This window comes from Amphiprion ocellaris, chromosome 3, assembly GCF_022539595.1.
Source record: "Amphiprion ocellaris isolate individual 3 ecotype Okinawa chromosome 3, ASM2253959v1, whole genome shotgun sequence".
Lineage (NCBI taxonomy): Eukaryota > Metazoa > Chordata > Actinopteri > Pomacentridae > Amphiprion > Amphiprion ocellaris.
In genome coordinates this window covers 20693771-20710237 of record NC_072768.1, presented here as the reverse complement: position 1 = coordinate 20710237, position 16467 = coordinate 20693771, and the positions used below count along the sequence as shown (strand labels likewise).

The 16467-nt window shown below is 36.0% G+C and overlaps 1 protein-coding gene across 5 annotated transcripts in view; it reads left to right on the top strand.

The window, feature by feature from the left end:
• The first annotated feature begins 6668 nt into the window (after nt 1–6668).
• Nucleotides 6669–16467, top strand: part of LOC111567130 (adaptor related protein complex 3 subunit beta 2) — a 58352-nt gene continuing 48553 nt past the window's right edge. For 3 of the 5 annotated variants that reach the window (XM_055009216.1, XM_055009215.1, XM_055009214.1), the window contains exon 1: nt 6669–6905. In XM_055009216.1, coding sequence (XP_054865191.1) covers nt 6793–6905 — 113 coding nt within the window. In that variant the 5' untranslated portion in view covers nt 6669–6792. The remainder of the gene's footprint in view (nt 6906–16467) is intronic. The other 2 variants (XM_023268051.3, XM_023268052.3) reach the window with 2 other exon arrangements.

Genomic DNA, 16467 nt, shown 5'->3' with positions numbered 1-16467 from the left:
TATTGGCTAGGTGTAGTGAGAGAAAGACAGAAAACAGGGGAGAAGAGTCGGGGGAAGACTTGCAGCAAAGGGTCACTAGCGGGACTCGAACCCGGGACACTGCGACAGGAACCAGCCCCTGTACATGGGTCACCCGCTTAACCCGTTGAGCTATACGGGTACCCATGTTTTGTCTTAAGGGTTTAATAATCTGATTAAATGTTTTGCATTTTTAAAAATGTTTAACATTCTTCTTGTTTAATTGTATTTTTTAAATGTTTAATGATGGAAAATACTTTATCTGTAATTTCTAATATTTGTATTTTAAAAATTTTGTTTAATTTCATCATGACATGTATTGTATGTTGTTGAATTATCTCATTCAATATTTTGTCTGTTTAATAGAGTTAAACATTAAATTACATTAAATTATATTAAACAGACAAAATATGGAATGAGATAATTCAACAACATACAATACATGTCATGATGAAATTAAACAAAATTTTTAAAATACAAATATTAGAAATTACAGATAAAGTATTTTCCATCATTAAACATTTAAAAAATACAATTAAACAAGAAGAATGTTAAACATTTTTAAAAATGCAAAACATTTAATAAGATTATTAAACCCTTAAAAAGACAAAACATTTAATTAAAAAATTAAATGTTTAATTAGAAAATTACATCTTAAAGACAATAAAACTTCAAATAGGAATTAAACAGAAAATACAATGAAGCATTTAAAAAGAAAACTAAACATTAAAAGGTGGTATATGTACATATAATTTAATTGTATTTAATGTTTAACTCTATTAAACAGACAAAATATTGAATTAGATAATTCAACAACATACAATACATGTCATTATGAAATTAAACAAAATTTTTAAAATACAAATATTAAAAATTACAGATAAAATATTTTCAATAATTAAACATTTAAAAAATAAAATTAAACAAGAAGAATGTTAAACATTTTTAAAAATGCAAAACATTTAATTAGATTATTAAACCCTTAAAAAGACAAAACATTTAATTAAAAAATTAAATGTTTAATTAGAAAATTACATCTTAAAGACAATAAAACTTCAAATAGGAATTAAACAGAAAATACAATGAAGCATTTAAAAAGAAAACTAAACATTAAAAGGTGGTATATGTACATATAATTTAATTGTATTTAATGTTTAACTCTATTAAACAGACAAAATATTGAATTAGATAATTCAACAACATACAATACATGTCATTATGAAATTAAACAAAATTTTTAAAATACAAATATTAAAAATTACAGATAAAATATTTTCAATAATTAAACATTTAAAAAATAAAATTAAACAAGAAGAATGTTAAACATTTTTAAAAATGCAAAACATTTAATTAGATTATTAAACCTTTAAAAAGACAAAACATTTAATAAAAAAATTAAATGTTTAATTAGAAAATTACATCTTAAATTTCTTAAATCTTTTTAAGAATAAAACTTTTTAAAAGTTTTATTGTATTAATTTTTTTTGTTTGATTTAATTGCTTTTTGTTATGTAGTTTATTTCTTTAATCTTCTTTTTCTGTCAAGATTTTAACCCCAACCTTAAAAATGAAATAAACCCTTAAATCACAACGAAAATACTTCTGTTGTCACAATCATGAGTTAGTCAATTATTCAGTTTATCAATTCAACTTTATTTGTTTAGCACCTTTTACACAGATGACAAAACTAAACAAGCAAAGACAAAAAACTATGATTAAAACTCAAAAACATTAAAAAAAAAAAAAAAACATTTAACATGGTAATAAAATATGTTGTGTCCATGGGATGGAGGGAGTTTATTGAAGTCTTCTTGGGCTCACATGGGAAATCATTTAAAATATAAACTTGATATTCAGTCTAAGGAAACTGCAGAGCGACAGAAGAACCAACAGTATCTCCTGTTTTCTCCTTTAATGAGTCGACTCTTCTTGTGCTTTCAGACCAAAGAACTACAGATTCTTCACAACCTGCTCAAACTCTTGGTACAGGACCTCACCACACGGGTCAAGAAGGTTTCCATCTCATTTCTACTCTGAAGCTCACCTTCTCCTGCTCAAACTGCTGACAAATGTTTCTGCTGCTCTAAAGTCTGGTCTCCAGAACTTCCTAAAAACTCTCAAAGTCTCTTCTGCTGCAGGTTGCTTTGTAGAACTGTTCCAGAAAACCTCACTAAACCACATGGAGGGGCCTCAAGATAGTCGTCCAAATGAAACCGTACAAAAACCAAACTAATACAACCCAAACGCTAAAGTCTCCTGCAGCCTACCAGAGAACCTCTGAGAACAGAGAATCAGGACAGGAACTCTTACCTTCTGGAGAAGAAGAATACAGAATGTGTCTGACCAAAAACCTCTAAAGACTCACTACAGCCAAGATAAAGACACAACTCAGCTGCACCAAATCCACTGATCACTGCACACATTAGCACCATGTGCCAACTGTGGCTAAAGAACCACATTTATCAAGACAACTATCCAGTACAAAGCCCTAAAACACACCAAGAAACACATTAAAGACGATTTTACTGCTGGAAGCTGCAAGCCAACGCCTAAAGAACAAACTGAAGCAACGGAGCCAAACCCGGTTCTGTGGTGAAGAGAAGCAGAGGAAATGTTTGTCTGCAGCTAAATAAAGCAGGAAGACACTGAGCTGCTCAGGTGTTCCTGATAACACCAAGCAGCCACCTGGACAGCCAATAGGAACACAGCTTCCTGGAAGTCCAGAGGGCTGGGTTAGTGAAATAAATTTAGTTTCAAGTTGAGGCAGAAAGTTAACAAAGAAAGTTGAAAACCACCTTCTGATACCTGAAATCTCTGAGTTTTCACACAAAGAATGCCTGAACATGTCAAACTGGTTTCATAGTAGAACCATCATTGTAAAAACGTCATAGTATGGTGTGTTGCTCAAAAAACATTACGGCCGGCTGTCAGGGACAAACATGTAAGAAACATGAGAACAGAGAGAACCCAACCAGTAGGTCACAGTTTATCATCCCCCAGTCATCTCCTGAAGTCCATATGGTGAGAGACATCAGTATCTGGTTGTTAATTTACCAGAGGATGCTTATAATCATGCTGATGTGGTCTGTACTCTACAGTATTTTAGTGACTCAATAAATGCCTAAGTTGTTTTTTTTTTTAATGCTTTTCAGTTTTTAATAAACATTTAAGAGCCTGTATGTAATCAATAAATGGCCTTTGCCTATCTTAAGAAAAATTCACTCAGAACTCTGATATGTTAACAGTATTAAATAAATCAATAAATACATGCATACACACAAAAATAAGTTAATACATTAACTGTGTTAAGATAAGATTTAGATTTTTAAAAAAGTTGTTTATGTTTTTGCAGAATCCAGTATTACTCACTGGTTGGTCATTACATTTTATTAGTTTGATTTCACTGTTTAAAATGATGCCACCTCTTTTCAGACAGAACCTATGATAATAAAACAATACAAAATTTTTAGTTCCGTGTTAATAAAGCACTTAAAGCTTTAAGTATGGCTAAATGCTTTTTTCAAAATTAAATATATCACTCCTTAGGTGGTAGTGGCCCCAAGTTCAGTAAAGTTGGAAAGATATTCACAGATTCGGACTTCCAGCATCAATAACTCATTAGATATAGGTTGTTAAAACATAAATGGTGCCTCTTTCCCATTGTTGCAAGGCAGACAATGTGCTACAAGCCCAGTTTTATCAAAAGTAGCTGTCTTTCAAGCTACAGGAATAACATTGGTGTCTATGGAGTGAACAGGGTCCGTCTGCAATTTGCAAAACCACTGCAACAGTAAAGAGAGACAAATATTCAATAACTTCACTCTTATACATTGTAGTGTCACTAAAATCACTGCAGCCTTCAACTGGCTCCTGTTGACAAAGTGTTTTAACAGAAATGTAAATGCTGTAATTTGATTCTTTTAATGAACCATGTAACTTGAATGGATGTGATGCTGGTGTGACCACAGTGCACACGTCTGATGTTGCTCACAGTGGTCCAAGGGACGCTCAGGGAGTTTGTGTGTTTGCTCAGACTCAGAAAAATTACAGGGAACATTGTTTGGGACTCAAGCAGTTCCTTCTTTTACTCACTATCTCCCCAGCCTTAGAAAAAAAAAACCTGTTCACACGGCACAGATGAGGCTGAGGTACACAGGAAATGTTTGGCTCCATTGTACAAGTTTGGGTAAACAGTTTTGTGGGTTGCCCAGTAAGCCAGTGGGTCTGCCGTTCTTTCTACAATTGCATTCGCTGTGGCGCTTTGCATTTGCCAGGCTCTACTTGCGTCTTCGTCTAATAGGCTCCACAGTTGAACTGAAAAATATTGAAGATCATCATCATCATCACCAGAAATGTCAGTCATTCCCTATTCAAAGAGAAAAAAAATACTGTGGAAGGTGCTGGTGGTGGTGGAGGACGAGGCTGTGGTGGTGCTTGTGATGTAGAGACTGCTGCTGGTATTCTTTATGTTAATTGTTGTGCATTCTGTTATTAAACGTTCTTTCACACTGGCTGCCATTCTGATTGGTGAATCCAAAAGTTTTGAACTGCAGAGCCACAAGTGTACGCAACAGTCAGTGAACTGTTCTTTTCTTTGGTTTGTAGTCTGTCAGCTAAGCACCTGACAAGGTTTCTGTGCCAGGTGTTGTAGCATGGGGGGTGGTGAGTTGGGAATACATATATATATATATATATATATATATAATATATATATATTATATATATATATATATATATATATATATATATATTTATTCTCTACGAAATACGAAATCTGACATACTACTAACTCAAAGCAAAAACAACAGCAAAAAAACCAATCTATTCTGCGAAAAACAATTCAAATGAACAACACTAAATAGGGATCTCCTATCCCGGAACACTCGATCCCGCTGAATGATTCACATAACAAACCGAACCAATCAGGTGATTCGAAGCAGTTGAGTGCTTCGAACGTCACTGAAGTGATTCAAACGTCACGAGTCACGTGACCAAACCACGCCTCGGCACAGTGGCTCGATACGTTTGCTTCATGAGCTACAGCGCATGTGTCGAAGCCTCGGGTATCAGAGGACCATCACTACCTAAGAGTTGGTGCTGGAGGTTCTAGGCGATGTGGCTGCCTGCTGTAAGGTTCAAGCTCTTTGTAAATACTTCTGTTTTTTTTTTTTTCCTGCTGTGTCCACCAGTTTTTTTGCACTGTAAATATTTATATACACTTTTAAAGGATTTGGTGCAAATAAAAGAATTCACTGCTTTTGGAACTCTTCGGCCTTGCCATCATTTTTATAACTTTTTTTTAAACGAACCCGTGACACCTGTGGATTAGAAACCGGCTTGAATGTTTTTAGGTGTTGCAGCTGCTCTGCCTGCAGCTGCAACACCTAAAAAAAAAATCTGAGATCTGAAAATGCCTGCTGCTATATGCTACGTTAGGCACAGATTCTTCTTGGTCTCTTGCTGGAGATGATGAAGGACTGTTACATATAAATTTCAGGCAGAAATAGTCAAAGAGATGCTGCTGCTATTATTATTATAGACTACTACACATCTCAAACTGCCACACTGCTGCCTCTGCTTCAGATAGCTTTGCCACGTTTAACTAAACCACAGTAATCATACTACTAACCTTAACACACACCAAGTTTTTTCGTGATCAACCTTACAGTGACTTTAACAGATAAATGTTAGCTAAAAGTACATTTCCATAAATATTTGTCCATCTGTTATCTGGGACTAATTTTTTTTTTCACTGTTACATTTTTGAGAAGCTTATCCCTTCTGTGAACATTATATGAAAAGCAGCTTGTTCCCCCTAATATTTCTACAAAGCTTTCAGATACAGTGGATTAAGAATATAGTAAGATCCTTTTACTTCATCCTTGAATGCCATAATGCTAGTATTTTCCATTTAAAATTCACAGAAAGCACAATAAAACAAACAAAAAACTAAATAAAAACAATAAAAAAGTGCAATATATATGCAGACTGCATTAAAAAAACAAACTAACAAACTAAATCCCAATCTGTACAACAAAGAATAGCCATCTGATGTTGTAGCCATCAAATATTTTTACAGTAAAACTTAAATTTACCCATTTCCTTAATGATAATGATTACTATGTAAATAATTATTAATATTGTAAAATTTCATTTTTTTTAAAGAAAATTGAAATGATTTGATAATGGCTATAAACTGTATATCTTTTTAAAATGTCAATTCATTTAAATTTTCTTTTTCTACAAAAAATTTTATAGTCATTTAAAGTTACAGGTTTTGAATGACACTTTAAATTAAATGTTTAAATCCACAGCCATTTTGTAAATTTGTTCATTAAAAAAAGATAAAACAAGAAAATTCCAAACATAGCTTTTTTTTTTTGCAATGTATGGGTAGGTTTAAAATATAAATAAAGGAAAAATGGAGTACTTACCAAAAACTTAAGTTGCTGAGTAAATATATTTTGTTACTTTCGTGCTTGTAGGTAAAAAAATAAATAAATAAAAAAAAAAACGTAAGTGTAGTGAGGGAACCTTGAGGGGACCTCTGTGTTTAAGGACTACAATCATGGCTGCGCACATCCATGACAACGATCTGTGCCAGTCACGTGACCGCAGCATCGCCACCACCGTCGCCCGGAGATCAGGTCTGTGAGTGTGCCTTTAAGAGCTGCATATCCTGCTGCCTCCTGCACTAAATCTCCATCGCTGCTCTGTGAGGGCGAGAGAAAAAAAAAAAACACACACAGAGAAAAGACAGAGAAAGCCTCGGTGATGTCGGCCAGCTCTGCTTTCAACGATGAGAAGGGAGGCTCGTCCAGCGTCGGGGAGCCTGAATATGGTCACGATCCGGCGAGCGGAGGGATTTTCTCCTCCGATTACAAAAGGTACGAAGCCACCTGGCTCGGTGCTGCTTTTTTGTTGTTTGTCATATTGTGGGGGGCAGCTTACGGGGGGGAGGCGCAGTTTACTGCCTGCTAGGATGTATAGAAAGTGTCTTTGAATGCCAGTGGACGGAGAGCTGTTTGAAAGCGGAGCGGAGTGAACTTTGTTTGCTGTCAGGCCCGTGATTGAAGCGGCGTCGTGAATCTGTGGCCGTGACTAGCCCGCTGTGGAGGGCCGCTACCGCTTCTGCTAGCATGTAGTCTGATACATGTTCGTTTCCTCATGTCTGTGTGAAGCGGCGGGGCTCTGGTGTTTGCTGTGTCCATGTTAGAGAGGGTCGATGTGGGAGGCCTGTCAGAGGGGATGGCAGGCCTCAGCTCCGGCTTCAGCACCACCCTGCTGGACAGCGGCAGCAGCAAACACTCCGGATCAGTCATGACCTTATTCTGGAAAACTCCTCTCTGTCTCAGGACGTCCTTGTTCCCGTTCAGGGGAACAGGTCTGTCCTTTTTAGTTACATATGTGCTGCTCAGTGGCCAGACAAAGATCACAACAATAACAACGCAATAGTAATATAAAAAATTGCATTGCATTTGACAACTTTTTGTCATTACTGCTTATTATGCTGAATGTTGTCTGCATTAATTTGTTATCAAGGTCAGGAAAAAGTTAAAAAATACCAGACATAAGTTCTAACAGTGAAAACTTGGCTCAGTGGAAATCTAGTGTGGTGTGGTGCTCAGGATTACTACACAGATGTGTAAATGAATGTACATTTGAAATAAATTCTAGATCTTGTCAAGTTGTTTTGATCATAAAATAGATTGTTCAGTTCCAGATACCTGTGATTGAACGTTTTGTGCCTTTTGTAGATACACTGCGATCTGAAAGTTGTAATGTGTAAATGATAAAATGGGGCATAATATTGTTGAAATTGAACTTATTTTTCTCAAGAAATTTCAGTTTGTTCATAATGTTTTGGGAAAAGATAGTTCATTAACTGTGAACATGTTCAGGATGTATTTTTTTGCAAAGGGAAATATTTGGAGTTGTGATTATTTATAGGTTATTATGTTATGATTTTACTGGTCCAGCCTCCTTGAGATCAAATTGGGTCGTATGTGGCCCCTGAACTAAAATGAGTTTGGCACCCCTGTGTTAAACGCGCTGACATAATAGCATGTGGGTTTTCTAATCATCAATTAGCCTTTCAACACCATTAGCTAACACAATGTACCATTAGAGCACAGGAGTGATGGTTGCTGGAAATGTTCCTCTGTATCCCTATGTAGATATTCCATTAAAAATCAACCATTTCCAGCTAGAATAGTCATTTACCACATTAACAATGTCTAGACTGGATTTCTGATCAATTTAATGTTATCTTCATTGAATAAAACTGCTTTTTTCCCAAAAAAAATAAGGACATTTCTAAGTGACTCCAAACTTTTGAACAGTGTATTATAATGTGAAAAAATACAGAAAATTTTCCCAGTGGGTTTCAGTAACTCTGTTTGGAAAGAATTGTGTATGGAAGTGCATCCACATATTAAAAAAAAAAAAAAAAAAAAAAAAAAAATCAAAGCTGAAAAAGCAATTTGGAACCTCTCTCATATGGTGTAGAACTGGTATCCAAAATACAGGGTGGGCCATAAGTTTCCATACATAGGAAAAATAAACATTTTATGTTGGACAACCATTTTTATTTATAAAATGTGCTCAGTATGATTACCATTGTTTCGAAAACACATAATACATCTTTTGCACTGTTGATGAACTGGCATTAGCACAGTTGAAGTTATGCTTTTAATGGCGTTGGTGATACGTTCCTTGAGATGATTTATGTCTCGTATCTTCACCTGACACACCATGGCCTTCGAGTGCCCCAAAAGATAGTGTCAAACGCATCTTCTAGGGTATCTGAAACATAAAAAAATATACATTATACATTTTCTTGTGTATGGAAACTTTTGGCCCACCCTGTATATCGGCACTTATCATTCTTGAGAATTGGCTTCCAGTTCAAACATGTCTTGCTTACCCCAATATTACAGCCTACCACCGCGTAGCGAAGAGTACTTTTACAGTGTTTGAGCAGAGTTGAGGTAATCTCGTGTGTTTGAGCTGCAGCAAGTAGTGAAACTTGGAGAGAGAGAGGTGCGTATATCTGCACTTTATAACTGAAAGAACAGTGTAGAGTCACATCTAAGGCATTTTAAAGCCAGAACAGATTATTTTCATGGTAACAAATTTCCTAATCTGTTATTTGAATACTCAGGGATGAGTTTTTAGGGACAAATCAATGACTAGAGGGAGATTTTAAGATACGTTGTAAGTCCATACAACAGATTCCTAACCTGAAAATATTCCATTCACTATAATGTAAGACAAATATGACATTTAGGAGGCTGCAGATTTGTTGAAAATATTTTCTCATTTCCTTGCAGTTTGAGACTTTTGGATATGATGGTTTATGCAGATGCTGCATCATTACATCTAGAGTTCAGCTCCAGCAAACACACTTCTGTTACATGTCAAACTCATCTCTCTTTCGTCTCTAGTTTAATGTCCAGCTCCACTGTCCTATCTAATAAATGTGAAACTGCCAAAACAGTAACACTGAAATAAATATATTTAAAAGCACATATGTCAGAGCCCACTAGAGTAGGTTTTTTTTAATCTAAGTGACTTGCTGTGAATGAGTACGATACAGGAATTCATTACTGTTATGATTTATTAGTGTTTGTGGCTCATAAAAAGGAGGATATTTTTAGGATTCGTAAGTCTTTCCAACCAGTAGGTCCCTGTACTGGGACCAGACTGTACCTCTTATTAAAATGCAGCCTACCACCATTTGTAGAAGGTTTCCAAGCATGACTGCATAGTATTACTATGACTAAAATGGGTGTAGCATTGTTGTGTGTCATTTATGATGCATCAAATATGGTTGAACAGATTAAATTTCATTAAATAACATAGGTGTCTCTGAATAACTACAATAAGGCAGTTATTTACTTCCCAAGTTAGGTTTGATCAGGTTAAAATTTTTCAAATATCACTCTGGCCTGTGATGAGGACAGAAAGAATTAACAATTGTCTGAAGTACTTCTTGTTGATGTAGCCCAATGGAGCTCACTATGGCCTTAGAGTCATGGACCTGCAACTGACTGAATTTGGGGATGTTTTTGGGCGGAAAGCTCAAAACACATCCAGAAGCTTAAGATATATACATAATAGACTATTAGAGGAGACTTGCAGAAGACAGTTTAGAGATTATCGACAAGCTAGCCAAGACTCAGCTGAACCCCACTTTCCGTTCGTTGATAATTTTGTGCACAGAATGTTAGGATGTAAAACAAATTCATGTGAGCATTTGAGAAAGTTGAAATCAATGCTTGTCTCAAAATATACTTTTTTCTTGCTGGTTGTTTTTATTGCAACATGATGGTATTAGGGATCCCATATGAGACAATAATTGGCTGTCTGGTCTTTTATTGGAGTAGCTAATGCACACAAACAGCTGAAGAAGCTGTTTTAGTGGACAAGTTTTTTTCACATCAGATGTTTGGACATGGCTTTTTAAAGTAGGCATCATTTTATTATTTACACTGGTGTGCCTCCTGTGAAAATATGTTAGGAGCAATAGCTAGTATTTGTTGTACAGCTTTATTTGTGTACATATAGACACCTACATATCATTCGCATGCATCAATGGCCTTCCACAGTTGCTCTGGTGTGTTCAGCTATTCTGGGAGATTAGATGAGGGGCCATCTGACATGTTTTTTTCACAACCAATACCAATCAAAGGCCTGAAAAGCTGAAGTAATATACAAGACATATGCAGTAAAAATGAACACTGTGGTGTCAGAATTTAGAATAACAAAAACTATAATGTAAAACTGTGTTGAAAGGTCTCTGATTAAATACGTTTTCTATATGTGTTATTAAAGGGCAACTCTCATCATTTATCCTTCAGTATTGATAGGCTCTTACTGATGACATGTAACCAATCACATAGAGCTGTGGGCGGGACATTATTTGAGACCACAGAATGACTACAAATAGATAGAGGAGGCTGCATCAGCGCAAAGTAGTGCATTTTTAGTTATTTGATGCTACTTTGGACTTTAATCAGATTCAAAAATAGTGACACATAATCACAAAAATGTTGATATCAGATTCAATAATCGGCCAGGCGGACAATTGGGTGACCCCCAGTTTGGACCGCACTTTGGTTAAAATAGTTCTTTTTCCCAGAGCACAACTTCGCTTGTAGCAGTAGGAAAAACACAGTTGGACCCGTAATATCTCCATGTTCAGGAAGTTTTGATGCAAGTGTAGCATAGCTTTACCAAATTTCCAGAAAATCTACCAAAGATACTCTCATCAAACCTTGTAGAAAACTTGGTAAAGAAATGCAGTTCTGTTTACATTAATTTGCGAAAAATCTGGTGTTTTGATCTTACACTTTTTCTTGTCTCTTCATGGGAGCAGAAGCATGAGTGTCAAATAGATTCTAAAGCTTAGTTTTCTTGAAAAAGTTTTGCTTTCTTTGTTTCTTGTTTCTGTTTGTTTCTCATGTTTTTGTTGGCTTTTGAATTTTTGTTGAACCTTTGCCTGCTGTTTTTTGCTAAATCGTGTGGACTGTAGTTACCTTTATACCAGCCTCAGTCATTGAAGTTTGATTTTTGTTTCTGTAACGTGCCTCCTGTGTCTACATCTGGGCCCTCTGACATCCCATAGAACAGCACATACATCCCTCTGCACACTGAAGGTTTTACATCCCAGTAAATCCACAAAAAGCACATATAACATATACTGTATATGTAACATATTGCTGAGCGGCAGTTTACTTCTCTACTCTTTCGAGAACATGATGGATAGATTTCAGTCAGCCTGTACTCTGTAGTATTGTTTCATCCTTTGTCAGTACATTTACTTAGGTAATGTACTGGAGTACAAATTTGAAGAATATTCCTTGACTATGTCCATTTAATGCTACTTCATCCTGCTACATCACTACAGTGTAGAAGGAAATATGGCACTTTTTATTGCATTACATTCGTATGAGAAATGTAGAGAACTTTTCAAATGAAATAGTTTTCTCATTCTTTACAATATGATCTGTTGTCATTTGATGAAATTACCCAAAAGCATATTAAAGCCCTCCACTTAACATCTAATGGCTGCTAAGTATTTTCAGTGTGGTATTTCTACTTTATTTAAAGTTGGAATGTAGTACTTTTCCATATATAAATGACACACTGTTGGTCAGTCCTGTCAGCAGCAGGTAATCCTCATATGTGTCACAATGAACCAGAGTTTTCTGTCTGCTGTCTGTGGTGACAATCCCACACTGTTCACCAGCAGTGATGCAGATTTCCCTGAATTTCTTCCTGTAGTTGGGCTTTTAAACTTCAGTTTGGATTGAGAAATTGAAGTTATTGAGGTTTTTCTGGGAATCCCTTGTGTGTTACATATTTGGCCATTTCTCTAAATTAATTTGAATGTATCCATACCCTGATGACAAAGAATAATTCATCAAACTGCTTAAATAAAATGCTAAATCTCATCTGTCTGTTACCTTAAACTGCTGCTTAAAGTACAACACGAATGTTAATTCTGCAGTTCAAACCACTGCTGATACTCTGACTGCTTTTCCAGCTGACAGTCGGCCAACTCAGGACATTTAGTGCAGTTGATATTTTTGTTTATTTTGCAAGGATTTGCAACTATAAATGAAATGGACAGCACAGAGTTCTAAACACTCTGCCAAAAAATCTGCGGACTCTTTTCAGAGGCCTCCTCAGGCCATTTCTGGTGTCATGAACTTCACCCGTCACTTCACATGTACATGGGTCACCCGCCCAGCCAGCACTCATTTCATTTGTTTTTTTTTTTAATTTCAAGCAGGTTTTTAATGTGTTTCATACTTTGCCAAGTGGTACTTCAATTCTGGGATACATCATTTAATAATTAGAGCAGCTTTTTCGTGTTACATTTCATTGCCCCTTCAGAAAACTACTATGAGACATGACAAAGAAGGATCTTAAATTCTACCAAACAGAGCACTGCCTGACTGACGTGATCCTCAGCTGTATATATGTGTGTGTGTGTGTGTGTGTGTGTGTGTGTGTGTGTGTGTGTGTGTGTGTGTGTGTGTGTGTGCGTGTGCGTGTGTGTGTGTGTGTGTGCGCGCGTCATACTAATACACAGGAGAGTGCACATGTAGAAATATTTTACCTGTGTACCCATGACAACCATGAAACTACAGAATCCAATTTAGCCCCAGCTGATACGCCATCTCCACCTGAGCCAGAATAAAACACTAGGAAGTGATAATACATGTAGATATAAATAAATAAATATTCCTAAAACTAGCTGGATGTAAACATACTGTCATGTATTGCTCGGAGAAGTCTCATATTTCTCATATGATTGTTCACACCAGTGTTTTTCCTGTAGTATGACAAGTGTCTGCTGTGAAGAACACCTGCACACAGAGCGCTGCAGGGAGTGATGTATGGTTGCTAAACTACATGCACCAGTAATAACAATCACAGCTGTAAGGCGAAACAGAGAGCAGCAGGAGGGACAGCTAAACATAGTTTGAAGACTCCCACGCAGTTTTATATTTGCTCTGCTTGCAGACATGATAATTGGGAGAATAGGTGTTTGATTTCTCTTATAAAGAATATCATATATCAAATTAAAATGTACTCAGGCCATCACCGTCAAGGTAGCAATAATACTCTTGGCTGCCTAAATCAAGTCGCTGCTCTAAACGGTGCCTCCTGTTAATAGTTCATTTTAAAACGCATTAGATTTTACAGCTGTAACCCTATTTTGTAAACACAGCACACTACTGTTAGAATTTGGCTGGTTTTTCACAGTAATCTATCACAGTCCATATATACTGTATATGTTTTTCTTATACTGACAGCTTGTTCTTGACAGTTCTCCCTTTATCAAAATCCCAACCATCAACCGTACTCCGTACCTTTTCAGGTATGACTTTTTAGGTTTTCCATTTCTTCTAAACTTTACTAACTTCTCATGTTTCACTGGATTGGGCTGAAATTTGTACTGAACATTCACAAAACCTTGAGGATAATTTACAACTAATGTAGCTGTTGCTGAATGTTTTGCCATCATTTTTACCTCAAAGAGAGAATCTTCAGTTTTCAAAACTTAACATCGCCACTAGTTTTCACTGTCTTGCAATCCGTTTTTGATTCTTTGTAGTACTAATACAGTTCTATCATTTTATCATATCATAACTTGAAGTTATTTGGTCTTGTACAGAAATTTGACTGTTACAGATCTCACTAAATATTGCTTCAGAGCTGTAAATCCAACTTTTTAGGGTATTTTTAAATGTATATTTCCTGAAGAATTATTTTCAATTCCTTATTGTCAAGTGCTAATATTCTTTGCAGACATATGCCATTTGAAAGATGTTATATTACTCCTTTATTTTTTAATATATTTTTGAAAATAACTACTTTTAGCTACTCTAATATGACATTCAGTGGTTTTATTTTATACGTAGATATTTGTACACCTGTGAAATGTTTAAGACAACAGGTCTGCCGTTAATTCTACATTTACAAAGCTTCTACATTTTCAGTTTTATTTATACTTAAATTAACATATTAATTTGACAGTAAAACGTTCAGTAATAACTGTGTAGGTGTAAATTATCTTCAGGGTTTCGTAGATGTTCAGTAGAAATTTCAACTCAATCTAGTGAAAAAATAAGTGATAGAAGAGGAAAGCGCAAAAAATATTAAATTTGGTTTAGAGGGCCACTTACAAATGTCCACTTCCGATGCCCAGATAGCTTAACTGGTTGAGTGGATTACCCATTATCAGGGGCAAGATTCCCCAATGCAGCAGTCTGGGTTTGATTCTCACTACTTTCTTGTCTTCCTTTCAACTTAACCTGTCAAATAAAGCCAAAAAAAAGTCCACTTCACAGGATTTAACAGGTTCCCATAAACTTAATTGAAATTTTGGCGCTATGTTTTTCAGTAAAACCCATGAGTTAAACTCGGAAGGTTTGGAAAGCTGGCGTGGAATTACTCTTTTTTTCATCTGTGCCTACTTTCATCTTGCCTGATTGATGTTGCAGCTGGGTCTGGAAACAGTCTAATAGCACTGCATTGCTGTGTAATACTCTCAATGCTGCTCCACTGAAAATAGCAATGAAACTGTGGCGAATATGTGGGTCAAGCAGTAACCTCAGCAGCTCTTTTCCTCACTAATTACCTTCTGTTTCACCATAATCTACCAGCAGAGGGAGCTCAGTGCTCATGGATGGCAGAACTTCGGGATGTGAACTGTGACCTTTGGATCAGGAGGAGGAGGTTTTGCTGGGAGGCTGTTTGGCAAACATTAGTCATTAGTTTGAAATTACTGGTGGTTAAAGTCTGCCTTCATTAATTGTTTCCGGTGTGGGCTTGTGGATACACGGATATGTGTTTGTAGAAGTCAATATCTGCTCAGTGAAGGTGGATTAACCAGTCTGTCAGCAAACATGATGGTGAACACACTGACTCGACCTTCACTGTCGTCTCCTTGGAAACACGTTAGATGTTGCTTCACTCCTCAAACCATGTCAGTACTTCTCCCTGAGCAAAAATCTGTTTTTTTCACTGTCATTTTCCTCAAGCATTGATATGATTCTATAACAAGGCAGTCGATCAGTGCAGTGAGTATTATTCTAAGTGGAAAGTCTCAGTTTGTGGCTTGTTGTGGGGCACTCAATGTTTTCAAGCCACGTAGCATCATTTAGTATTAGATGTGCACACCTTGGCTGATATTTCTCTGGGATCTCTTTTCTTTTTTTCAGTCATGTTTTAGGTTGCTGCCTTGTAATAATGTGATGTTCACATTTCTAGCGATAACATGTTTGTAGGCTTTATTCTAAGCTAAATGGCTTCGATCTTCTCATCCAACTCATAACAAGTAATTGTGCTCACTTTCAGATCACAAAAAGCAACCATGGGAGCCTCTAGGAAGTTACAGCTCAAAGGCCAAGAAATAGTGTGGACATAACTCACCATAAAACCACAAGTGATGGTCTTTACACTTCTTGGATAAACTAGATATCACATGTTTATTTGTGAACTTAAGAGGTGCTGGTTGGTGGCTTTTGTATCCTTTAAGTCGAGCGAGGCAAGCTGTTTTCTTGTGCTTTTTGTCTTTATACTAAGGTAGGCTCATCAGTTTCTTACATTTAAACTGGTCATGGGAATAACATTAATCTTCTCACAAATCTCTGAAAACAACAGTAACATCTTAAAAGACTGAATGAGCAGCATTTACTAAGATGTTAAACTATCTTTAACCTCCTACATTTTATTCTTTCTGTGGGCTCATTTTTCACTGCAATATAAAGTTCTGCAAATGTATGGAAGCAGAACAACCACACGACAGTTATAATGCCATAAAGTGTTAAAAAAAGAAAAAATAATGTTGAATTTTCTTTTTTTTAAAAAACAGAAGCAAAAATACATGTTTTCAACATTTAAAAAAAAAAATACATACATTTTTTAATA